Raw genomic sequence first — 12,864 nt, forward strand, 5'->3', positions numbered from 1 at the left:
TCCCCCAGGCTACGTATGCTCTGTTGTAGAATCCCCTACGTGTAATTTGCCTTGCTCTTGCTGGCAGGGCTCCTGACATTTCAGAAGTGCCAGGCTAGAAAAGAATGACTCACTTAATCATAAAGATAAGAAAGTGATAACACATATGACAGATTTTATCTTCTGACATTTTCCTGTGTTCATTCCTAAATCAGCCAAGCGCAAAGGCAAAGTGTGTATCAGAATCTTTCCTAGGCAAGTATCTAAAAGAACATAACAGTCCCCCTTTTTATTAGCAGTGTCTACCTTGTGCATTTCAGGCTGTGACAGTTTTGCCTTGCCTAAATTGCAACTGGTAGATGAGTGAAAGTGAAACAAGTTCATTTATTTTAACCACGTTTAATTGAAAGAATGTATGATATGATCTGAGTCAAGTAAAGAACAAAAATCTATGTACTCCTTAAAGTCTCGTTCCCATAAACTTTAACGAGGTAGAACAGTCCATCATGTATCCAAAATCCAGGACCCAGGACTACCGAGGGAACAAAATTTGGGGAACTTGTGGTTGTTTCAGGGCTGCCAAACTCCTGTTGCTTCAGCCTTACCAGGCGACTGCTACAGTCATGTCCTGCCTATTTTGAACATTCTATGACAGTTTCTCAGCCATTCTTGCAATCCCTTGCTCACCCAGCAACAAGCAATTAGCTGCCTACTGGCCTTGGACTTGCAATTTCCTGCTGGCTTCCCTACTGATTTTTCTCCCTACAGGCTTCCCGCAAGCAATGTAAAGTAAATGGGCAATCCAGCAGGAATTAGAGGAGGAAGGGTTGTCGTCGTTTTGTTGTTGTTGTTGTTTTTGCGTTTTTGCCCACCATAGTCATTTCATTTCTCTGTTTAGATAAGGATGTATCTCTAAATCAATGACCTAATAGGGAACAGGATGTCTAGTGTTAAATAATCCTAAAATACTTTTAAGTCCTTCTGTTCATCTATAGTAAGCATTAGGTATTTCTCAGGCACTACGTGCTATTGTAGTCTGAACATACCTACAGGAGACTTTTCCATCCCTAACATGCAGCCCACAACATTCAAGTCTGCAGAGCTAGAAGCTTCGTCTGCCAGTATCAAATGTTCAGTTTATTCCCAAGTGGCTTCCTTCTGTTAAGCTGTAGAATTGCACCCTTACAAACACATGTTTTCAGTGAACCTAATTGTTACTGGTGGAGAAAACACAGCTTAACAAACTGTAAACATTGTTCCTAGTAGAATGGTTTTTTTAACGTCTGCCTGATCTTTATTTCATACTTCACTATAAGATGCAAATGTATCCAACAAGCAGGGACGTGCAGTCAGGGGAGGCAAGGGAGGCAGAGCCTCACCTCTCTTCATGAAATAATAGTATATAATATTATATACTATATATATATATGATATTATAATATTATATACATCCGTCCGGCCGCACCCGGGAGCTGCGGAGGCAGAAATGTTGTCGGCGCTCCCGGATGACGAAGGCACGAAAGCGACTGGGGAACGACGAGAACCTTCCTGCCTCTGCTGGATTTCGCGCGCTCCTCGCGACTGCAATATGCGCGCAAAGTCCAGCAGAGGCAGGAAGGTTCTCGTTGTTCCCCAGTCGCTTTCGAGGACTGCGGAGCGCGAGCCGGCGGAGCACGCTCAGGAAGGTGGGGAATGGGATCACGTGTGCTGGAGGCTGAGGCAGCCTGAGCCTCCAGCACACGTGGTCCCATTCCCCGCCTTCCTGATGACGTCACCAGCCTCACCAGCCATAAACCTCACCGCACGTCACTGCCAACAAGAACCATGTCATCGATAAAGGAGAATATTTGCAGTTCAGGGTTGAAACCAGGAGTCCTTGGTTGCTCTTTGAGCTTGGTATTTTTTTAATGAAGACATTTTATTATCCAACTTAAGTAACAGAGCAAGCACTGATGACATTACTGGCTTGAGTAAGGAAGCATCTGCATAAAAACTACCAACTTCGGAGAGCACCAAGGACTCCAGTGTTCCTCCTTTTTTGATCAAGAAGAAATTTCAGAGAGCAATTACAGTTAGTCCTCGGCTTACAGCAGTTCATTTAGTGATCGTTCAAAGTTACAGCGGCACTGAAGAAATGTGACTTGTGGTCGTTTTTCACACTTACGACCTTTGTAGCAGCCCTATGATCATGTGATCAAAATTCAGGTGCTTGGCAACTGGTTCATACTTACGACCGTTGCTGTGTTCCAAGATCATATCCCGTTTTGCAACTTTCTGACAAGCAAAAGTCAATGGGGCAGCCAGATTCACTTAACAACCATGTTTCTAACTTATCAACGGCAGTGATTCAGTTAACAACTGTGGCAAGAAAGGTCATAAAATGGGGCAAAACTCATTTAACAAATGTCTCACTTATCAACAGAAACCTTGGGCTCAATTGTGGTCGTAAGTTGAGGACTTCCTGTGTGCAATTGGAAGAAAACATTTAACATCTTTTGTTAAATATGCTTGCAATACTTTGGATAACGCTTATAGAAAGCTGGCTTTCTATTCCCTAGTCCGGCATATCACCCTAGTCCAGCATATCATCCTTTTTATGGATATTACTATGTGCCTATGTTACCATTGCTGCCCGATAATCCTTCCACCAATAATGCTTTTAATATATGCCAGGGATGTCCAAACCTTTTGCAAGGAGGGCCAGATTTGGTGAGGTGAAAATGTGTGGGGCCGATCATTCAGCCTGACATTCTTTGAACCCTTAACATTACATGCGAATTGACTACCGTATTTTTCAGAGTATAAGACGCACCAAGATTTTGAAGAGGCAAATTAAAAAAAAAGTTTTTGCACTCTCCCAAAAATGGCCCATTTTTCACAAAAATGGCCCATTTTTCACAAAAATGGGCCTTTTTTTAAAGGGCATGAATAGCCTTTAAGAGGCTTCTAGAGTGCTCCTGGGGGCTGGGGGGGGGGGCAAAGTTGAGCAAAAAAATGGCCCATTTTTTGCTCATTTATGCCCTCCACACCCCCAGGAGCACTCTGAAAACCTCCTAAAGGCTATGCACAGCCATTTTGGTGAAGGGGGCAGAGTTTTGGGAGGCAAAAAATGCTGTATTCAGTGTATAAGATGCACCCAGATTTTTAACCTCTTTTTTGAGGGGAAAAAGATGCATCTTTATACTTCGAAAAATACGGTATTTTATGAAAGACTAAACAAATAATTCCAGTGGGGAGAAGAGGCTGCGGGCTGCTTGCAATTTGAAAAAGGGCCACATTTGGCCCCCGGGCCGCACTTTGGACATGCCTGATATATGCAATGTGTAACCTTATTGACTGAGCAGCAGTAAAGAACCTTTAAGGCAGACTCAGTCCTGAAGCACAATCTCTGCCTCCCCTGAATCCCTTTCTAAAATGGTAAAAGTAAAAATTTGCATCTGACTTAAAAAGAAGCAGCGCATAGGCACACAAACAAATGCACCCCATCCACTTGCATGAAATCAGCACAGGGCAAAGAGGGGTCAGGGTTATTAACAAGGGGCCTGAAGTCAGAAAACAGTCAGTCATGTGGTCTTTAATCAGCATTGGTAGCCAAGGGTCAGAATCCACGACGTCGGTAATGCAAAGGTTAGATTCAGAAACTGGAAGCAAAGAAACAATGACATGTACTTCAAAAGCCGCATTTTGTTCACAGCCTTTTGAGCTCTCAAGCAGAGCAGTTGGCAAGGCAAGAGTGCAGCTACACACAGGACTGATGTAACTAACCGGTTGTTTCAGTGCAAGTAATAATTGCTAGCTATTTCTAAGGGCAGGAACACACAACGTTCTCCTCTACATATCCATAGGTCAATGGTTTGTGCATCCTCTATCCAACTTTTCCTACAATATGCCAGAATAGTTTTTTTTCCAATTTGCAGTGGCACTAGTGACATTGTTTGTTTTGCCTGTTGTGTGTCAACCTCCTCCATTTCAGTTGATTGCTATTGCTGTGGCAGTCCCTTTTCTCCTATCACCCGATATGTGCCTATTTTGCCCACGGCTGCTAGACCAGTAAAAAAACACACCTTTTTTAGACCATTGCCATGATGAAATTCAGACTTTTTACTATTTGCGTTTGTGTTTTTACACATCTACCTTTATTATCCATCCACGGGTAGGATGAGAAAAAGGCAGAGAAGGGTGTGGTTTTAAACCATCCTACTGTTTCTTGTTCTCCGCAACTTTGATGTCAGTCACGCTCCATTTCAAACTTACTCTGGCAATTAGATTAAGGTATGGATAATTGGTCCTTTTATGGTCCAATTGGTCCTGATGATCTGGTAATCAGATTTTATATTTTATTTTTTATAAAACTAATTACACAGTCAAGTTTAGAAGAAACATGTAATTGATTCCTGGTTACCAAGTACCAGGAATGTACTATTAAACATCTTCTGAACTTGCCTCTTGCGTTCCCAAAGACATTTTGATGGCTATTCCAGGGAACAGGATGCTGGCTCTGATAGACCTTAGGTCTGTCCCAATAAAATGTTTCATGTTTTTAGCTTATGTAAAGCCAATATAGCTATTTCATATTTTAAAATATTAGTTGAATCCAGGTTAAAGTAGATGCCTATGTTAATATTGACCTTTATCAATCTAAACTGAAGAATGCAACCCATTATCTTACTACAGTGCTTATTAGTCACTGTTTCTAGATGTTACCAAGCCAGGTGGGTCGCTCGTGAAAGATTAAGCCATGTGTCACTAGGACTCAGTGGAAAATATTCTTTTGAAAAAGAAATGGGATTTTCTAATCTTACAGAAGTTAGCCACTGGGCCATTTCTCATCCCTGACTTGAGCCTGGAGAAATGACTATATTTCATTTTCTTTGTACCAGAATTATAGTTGAAATTTTTGTCCTAACAGTATTTCTTTTTTTTTTCCCCAAGCAGCAAAGACAATGATTTAATTTGCTGTTTATCTGTTCTTTTGTTAAATATGCTTTGGATAATGCTTATAGAAAGCTGGCTTTCTATTCCCTAGTCCGGCATATCCTAGTTTTTCAATTAAAATCTTCCACACTGCTCTAACAGTGATTTAAAATAGAAACTCGCTGGAGATTCTGGGAATAGCATCTGAAGGATGATAAATTGAAGAAAGTTGTTCTGTCCAAAGGAGAATAGGTATCTTATTCCACGAGACCCACATGAAATCCTCTAAAAGAGGTTCAGAAATGGCTTGTTTTGGTACCTGGCCGGAAAGCTGTTTTTTTATTAATGCATTTTGGTCTTCCTGCTTTATACATCAGTGAGAAACTTCATCAGCAATTACTCAAACAGTTATAAGGAGAAAAACACTGGGTTTTTTTTAATATTGTTTTTAAAAAGTGTAACAGTTAAGCAAAAGGAAGTAGGGAGGTATTCATATACTTTATAATACCAGTTTTGCTAACTAGGTAAACAATACATATTTAATCCCCAAGAGTGCATTATGCCAGTCAGTTCAACAGCTGTGTTTGATCAACTTTTAATTTTTGATGCGAGATTCTTATTTCATCATAGCTTAACACCCTAAGCCATAAAATAACTAATCAGAGTTAACATAATGAAGCTTAGTACTAACCAAAAACACTGTTTATAACATTATACGACAAATAATGCAGTAGCAATGGGCCTCCAATAAACATTTTGTTACAATGCCCAGCATTTCTCCAAGGATCAGCGGGCATGCTGGCCATATAAAATTTGCAGATCTTGTTGATATGGTTGAAGAACATTGAGCTAGATTATAGATTCAAATAATTTATTCCAAACTTTCGTTTCTAAATATCCAGGGAGCCATCATACTAAGGCCTTTTAATATTTACCAATGCACTAAATTAGTCATAAAAGCATAGTGTTTGATTCTCCTAATGGACATTTTATTGTTCTGCATCTCTTCCCATAAAGTGCTCTGAGAGAATTAAATATCAAAAAGCTTTGTTCACGCAATGTTCTTTTTAAAAATATATGAAATCTTAGTGATTGGTGATTTAAAATTATTTAAAGCATTTTGAATAATCCCTTTCTACTTATACCTGCAGGGTGCTGCCTGCTCTTAGGACAATTTAAATCAACTTGACAGTACAAAATAACTCAAGAATTTAAACTGGCTTTAACCCAATCCACACAACTGTAGCTGGGGTACACAATTGGCAGTTCCCACGGTCAGACAGGATGAAAACCTTAGGCTCACAAAGTAGTTATACTTCTGTTTAAACGTGTAAATCAAACAAATGAACATAATACTTAACTATACCTTGGTTTTTCTACATAAGAACAAGGCAAGTCAGAATTATCTTCTGAAAATGGGATCAACAATGCTTAGAGGAAAGATTATAAGAGTAGTGAGAATACTTGGCCTTTTCAGTTTCTCAGTGGCAAAGACTTAGACTGATTATGTTGCCATGAAGAGTTCCATGGTGAGCTTGCACCATTAGATGCTTCTCTTTCCAACCCTTTTCAGTGGAAGGAGATATAGACAGTGGCGCTTTCATACCAATTTGTCAGTTTAGCAATAAAGGAAAAAAAGGAAATTGGGGATTGAGAAGAAAACAAAAGTGAACTAGCAAAATTATTTTGAGGTTTTGTATGCATTCACCAAGAAAAGACAATAAATTCATTTATAGGACCATGTTAAACCTACATTTTGCACACAGATCAGCTGTGTCCATGCAGGGCATGGCCAACCCCACAGCAGTTCCCACCTGCTTTTCAAGTTTCAAAGGGAATGTCTTAATGTGTAGTGTCCATTTTGATACATCCCTATTGAATCTGTGGATAATTTCTCTTACATCCATACTCTAATGTGTAGTGAGGCATCCACAATATTTCTATGTATTCCAACCTTGCTGATAAAGTTTTTTTTCCCCTGTAATGGTGTCAAAAAAGCCATTTCCTGATGTTTATTAATAGGAAACAAGATGAAAACATCTGGGTTTCTTTCCACAATGCAAACTTTCTTGCATTTAAGATGGCACTCCCTGCCATTCTTCTGTGCTCCTCAATAAAAAGGATAATTTCTCTGTTAAGAAAGTATAGCAATATCACAGCTAGAGCACCTAAAAGCTTCAGTCTTCAGCAGCTGTTTGGGCTCCTCTGTTCCACGCCTTTTGTGAGAATATTATACAGTGTACAACAAGATTAAGTAGCACATCAGGTGGTGCAAACCAAAAGAATCAAAATGTTCTGCAACAAACATCTAGTTACATAATTGTATTGCTAATCGAGAAGTAATCAGAAGACTTGTGGATAATTTACAGTGATTTGAGAAATGGTAATATGTGGAGGAAAAAATATGGCCTACTCTGATGAGTCATATTTCCAGAAGCTTTCAGGATCAAGCAAAACAGATAACACTGTCTAGGCTTTACTCCCAAAATAAGCTTAGTAGAGGAAAACTACCAAAGGAAATAATAAGCTTTAATCGCATGACACCTTTGTTGGAACCAGTTAGTTTAGCCTAAACACCTAAAAACAAGAAATGAAGCAATGCTGAGAAAGGCAAAGGAGGAGTTCACCCCATCATGTGTTACTTGGGTCTTGAACTGCCAGCCTTCTGATCCACAACCCAGCATCCTAACCACTAGGCCACCATACCCCCACAATATAACAACAGATACAGTTAATAAGAAAAATTAAAACTCAAGACAAATTTGGTAAAAATGCAAAATATATAGAAGACAGAAAATAATTTGATCAGGAAACTGAAACAAACTCCCCATGGCACTTTTTAAAATAAGTGTAACAATATAACAAATATATTTATAAAATTATGGAATGATGTATGAAGTGGGAAAAGCTTTTTTTCCCTTCTCTCACAAGGACTGAAAAATACAGTGGCCTTTTCCTCTAAGTGATATATTTATTAATCTGTTATATATTTCATTTTTCAAAAAGGTAACTATATGATAATTATACTTGTGTTAATCAGTAAATTTATAGAACGTAGAAGTTATGGTAATTCAAGGCCCATTTTAAAAATGACTTTGATTGTGTCTTTACTATGTTTTAAAATGCAGTTATTTGGTTTCATTGTATATTTGCTGTTTAATATTGATTTCTTTTCCATGTACTTCACATTTGCCACTTTATCATTTAAAGAGTGATTTACCAATTTCACTTCATCCTTTGAATTGTTACAAGAGCCTGTGAATTTGGGCTCACCAACAGCTGGTTGTGCCATGTGGGTGTAAGGTGTCTATAGCCCAGTTGTCACGTCTTCTGAGCTTGTTTTGGAAGCTGCCAAGTATACAAATAATGAAATCTATTTACACATTTACAGTGATCATTTCTTATGTAGTTAGGTGTTAGCCTATCAGAGTCAATTACACCCACCTTCCATTAGTTTCAGTGATCTTTTTCTCAGCCTTACTGTTGGGAACCATCCTTCATGAACCATTCTCTCTCCCCCCCACCCCTTTCTCTCTCTTTCCTCTTTCAGGAGAGGATGACGATGATGATGAATGTGGCGAAGAGAAGCTACCATCCTGCTTTGATTATGTGATGCACTTTCTGACCGTCTTCTGGAAAGTCCTTTTTGCCTTTGTGCCCCCGACAGACTACTGGAATGGTTGGGCTTGTTTTGTGGTGTCCATCCTCATGATTGGCCTTCTCACAGCTTTCATTGGGGATTTGGCATCCCATTTTGGCTGCACAATTGGCCTGAAGGATTCTGTAACTGCAGTCGTATTTGTTGCACTGGGAACTTCAGTACCAGGTAAGAAAAAAGAAATAAAAGACACCCAAAATAATTTAAGTTCCTGCTTATTACTTTTCATGTTGTCTCCCTTTGCTGTAAAATGAGGGTTACTAGTAAGCCTGGAACAATCCAGAATTTGGCCGCAATTATTTCAAACAATTTCCAGTGGAATCCCACGGATTGTTTCAGAAGAAATGACTGTCAATTGCAGCCCTAGATTATGTTTCCCTATCTGTTACTTCCTATTAACCTTTTATAAACCAGAAAAGAAATATTTTTGAATCATCTGGGGCTGAAAAGCCACTCCATTTATTACATCTTCACTCTTGGAGCTAACCTTTATTTAAAATGTTATTTCTTACTACATTACTTATTCAGAAGTGATACATTCACAGAAAGCTTGCCAAATGTTAAGTAACCATAACAAGACAATTACAGAGTCAAGATAAGCAAGATGTTAAATAGGGTTTCCTATCTAAAAGTAATTCAGAAAGGTACAATATCATTGTGTATTAGAAAGCAAACAATCATGATCATGAAATCTACTCATAGTAGGGTCCATACAAGATATGGAAAGGGGGTTTAAATTTTTCTTCCTTTTCATGATCCCAATGATGCATCAAGGCAATAGTTGCTTTTCTATCATTCTAAAGATTATGATAGAACAATAGTAATCTGTCTCCTATGGATCCTAACTCTGTGGAAGATAAAATTTTAATGTCACATGTTTTATCTGTATATAGAGAAGTGGAAGGGAGAAATAATGCAGGCAAGGCAAAGTCAATTTTACTTAAAGGCAGAAGAAAACTCATTGGGACCAGACCAATAAAAGTGGTTCTAAGAACAGAGTACCTGATGCATTTTTAGGTTGACCCCAGCAGTGGAATTATAAATCATATTTATCTGCACATAAACTAGGGAAGATATATACATTTATTTATTTATTTATTCATTCATTCATTCATTCATTCATTCATTCATTCATTTATTACTATTTATGCCAGCCATGACATTTTATGCCAGCCATTCCCCTACAAGGTGACTCTAGCTACTTAACAAGTCGTAAAACAAGTAAATATAATTAAATATTAAAACTGCGCTATCTACATATCTGAAAATATTAATCATAGAATTTCCTGATACATATAGCTTGAGTTCTGTCATTTAGCAATGGCCTTCTGCACCATGGGAATGTCAGGGAAGTTTGCTTGCTGACACTCTGTCTATACATTTTTTCCATATAAATATATCACGTACACATTTGCATCATATCTGTTAAGAACGTATTGGCATTTGCGGAAGCTTTTCAGATTTCTTCTAGTATATTAACTCTAAGGTTACAAAAATGTTTTGGCCTGAAGAGATAAAACAAAGTAGAATAATTATTCTAGGTACAGTAGAGGTCGTAAGATTTATTTATTTATGTACATTAAATTTATATGCTGCCCATCTCACTATTACAGCAACTCTGGGTGGCTTGCAATGTGATAAAAAGACAAAAAAGATAATGCAAAGCAATTAAAATTAAGAGGATTAAATAACTTAAATTAACTTCCCTAGTTTCTCCAGAATGATTACAGTGAAAAGGCTTTTCACAAAAGACAATTGCAGTGATTATGTCCAATTCTTCCTTGTTTTATATTAGCAGCATTTCGTTGTGAACATATCATTTTAATCACATGTAATCAGTACTTTGTCTTTCCCATCCCTGGATTTATTAGGCAATTTTTTTCCTTTTACTAGTTTTACTTTTAGGGAGAATTAAATAAGATGAGAATTTTAAAAATACTCATCATGATACTAAGTAAATTTAGTACTATTAATACTATACTTATTGGTTAAAGAAATCTTTTTGTTCCCAAATCTATTTCAAGATGATCAACAGAAAGCATAATAAAATGCTTTCTATATTGCTCAATGGTATCAATTAATGATTAGGATCTTGATATGTCAATGTCCAGTGGCAGGGAAGACAACTAAGGCCTAAGCAGAGGAAACAAGCAAATGGGAAGTCACAGCCAGTGATGTGCATTGAGGTTTATGGCTGGTGAGGCTGGTGATGTAATCAGGAAGGTGGGGAATGGGACCACGTGTGCAGGAGGCTGAGGCAGCCTCAGCCTCCTGCACACGTGGTCCCATTCCCCGCCTTCCTGAGTCAACATGAACGGGACCGCGGAGCGCGAGCCACGGAGCGCGAACCGCAGGACTGCGGAGCGCGAGCCATGGTCCCCTTCATGTTGACTCAGGAAGGCGGGGAATGGGACCACGTGTGCCTTTTCCCTTTTCCCTTTTTTTTCCTTTTCATGATGAGAGCGGTGAGGCTCTGCCTCCCCTGCCTCCCCTGACCGCACGTCCTGACTCACAGCTAAGGGGACAGTTCTATTATTTAGCATTGTGAGGCCATCACCTCAGATGACCAATGCCAGGAGGTAGCAGCAACAGATTGGAGGACCAAGTTAGGCATCATGCAATCCTTCAAACACCCCTAAGCAGTGGTGGGATTCAGTCAGTTTGCACCACTTTGGGAGAACCGGTTGTTAAGTTTCTGAGCAGTTTGGTGAACTGGTTGTTGAAAGAAATCATTAGAGCAGAGAACCGGTTGTTCGATTATTTGAATCCCACCACTGCCCCTAAGTTACAGTCACTCTCTGCTAGCATTGAATTTCATGTAATTCCATGCCACGATAGACTGTAACTCAGCGATCAAGCCATACAAGATGTATGTATGCCGGTGATCCTGGGAACATTCCCACGTGGTCACATTGTCAGTGTGGAAGAAAAATCCAACTGCCGATCCAATCAGATTGTGCACATTCCCCAATTCACCGGCAACAGTTTGCTTTAGGATGACAAAAAAGGGAGCAGAAAGGCTGATACGTGTTCATCTTTTCAGTTATGCAACAGTTATTTGGTATGCAGGAATCAGCAGCTTTTCATGATCCGGAGATAAGATTATCACCTTCAAATGTCTATATGTCAAACTGCAATTATAGGATACAAATCGGGGGAAATTGTTTTTTTTTTTTTTAAGCTGAGAATTCTTCAGGGGAGGACCCAAACCTAAGCTCATAGGCCAGAAGAAAGAAAAGTTAAGAATAAAGAGCAAGCTAAAAAAAGCCAAGCTAGAGGCACAAGTCAAAAATCAATATCTGAAAATTTAGTAGTAAGCTAGTGAAGAACAGCCCATTGACTTAACTCTGCATTAAACATCTTTTGAACAAGACAGCTTTAACCAATCTCATTGCCTAGTTCCCAGCATCATGAATTTACTTCTGAGTAATATTTACAGAATTATATTGTGAGTCACATACAGTTTTAAACAAAGAATAGATGTGTAATAGGGTTGCAGTTTCAACATAATTTACAATCATCTTGTCAGTAGTATGAATGCTAGGGGTAGGATCATTGGAATGAAATCATTGCTAGATGAGCTAATTAAATTATCCAAATGAGACATCTATTTGCAACTTAGATGCTGTAGGTTTCCTTTTGAAGAAATGGAATTCCTTACTAGAATGTAGTATAGCTCATGCACATAGTTCAGTCCCATTGGTCTCACTGAATAATATTATGTTTTTATTAACATAATATTTATCACGTTACTGTTTATCTTTATGTTCATGGTTTGATAGGGGCCCCAGGATCCTTACAGTAGCCAGGTCTTGGATATGGCAAGCAGAACCCTTCCAAAAGATGCTGAATTTCAGTCAAAATGAAATAAAGAGGGAGATTTTTAAATAAGGGCAAAGTTACCATATTTACGTGGCCTCAAAGAACAAATAAAGCAATAGAGTGTTCTGTATTTCTTTACCACCATCTATTGATCGTCCAAATTTTTGCATTGTCATTATGGAATGCCTAAGAAAGGTAGAATGCACAGGTTTTTAAAATAAATAGATTAAACATTTAACCTAAATAGCTAGCATTTATAATTAAATCCACCTGTGTCCCAATTCAATAGTTCTACTGAACCATTCATCTGCATGTCAAATTGTCAATCAAAATTATTTATTTGTTTAAGAAACTCATTGTTTAATCAAACTAACAATGGACTGTTATATGCTCTCCAGAATCATTTTCCATGAGATGGGTGGCCATATAAATTTGAATAATAAATAAATAGAAACATAATACAATTATCAGAATAAATTTAAAGAAGGGAA

The 12,864-nt window shown here is 38.4% G+C and overlaps 1 protein-coding gene across 8 annotated transcripts in view; it reads left to right on the top strand.

Moving 5' to 3' along the window:
• The window catches only part of SLC8A1 (solute carrier family 8 member A1), a 310,282-nt gene that overhangs the window by 288,165 nt on the left and 9,253 nt on the right, over nucleotides 1-12,864 (top strand). For 7 of the 8 annotated variants that reach the window (XM_081945901.1, XM_081945900.1, XM_081945905.1 and 4 more), the window contains one exon: nucleotides 8,444-8,719. In XM_081945901.1, coding sequence (XP_081802027.1) covers nucleotides 8,444-8,719 — 276 coding nt within the window. The remainder of the gene's footprint in view (nucleotides 1-8,443; nucleotides 8,720-12,864) is intronic. The other variant, XM_081945902.1, reaches the window with a different exon arrangement.

The sequence above is a fragment of the Natrix helvetica genome, assembly GCF_964273705.1.
Source record: "Natrix helvetica genome assembly, chromosome: 2".
Taxonomy (NCBI): domain Eukaryota; kingdom Metazoa; phylum Chordata; class Lepidosauria; order Squamata; family Natricidae; genus Natrix; species Natrix helvetica.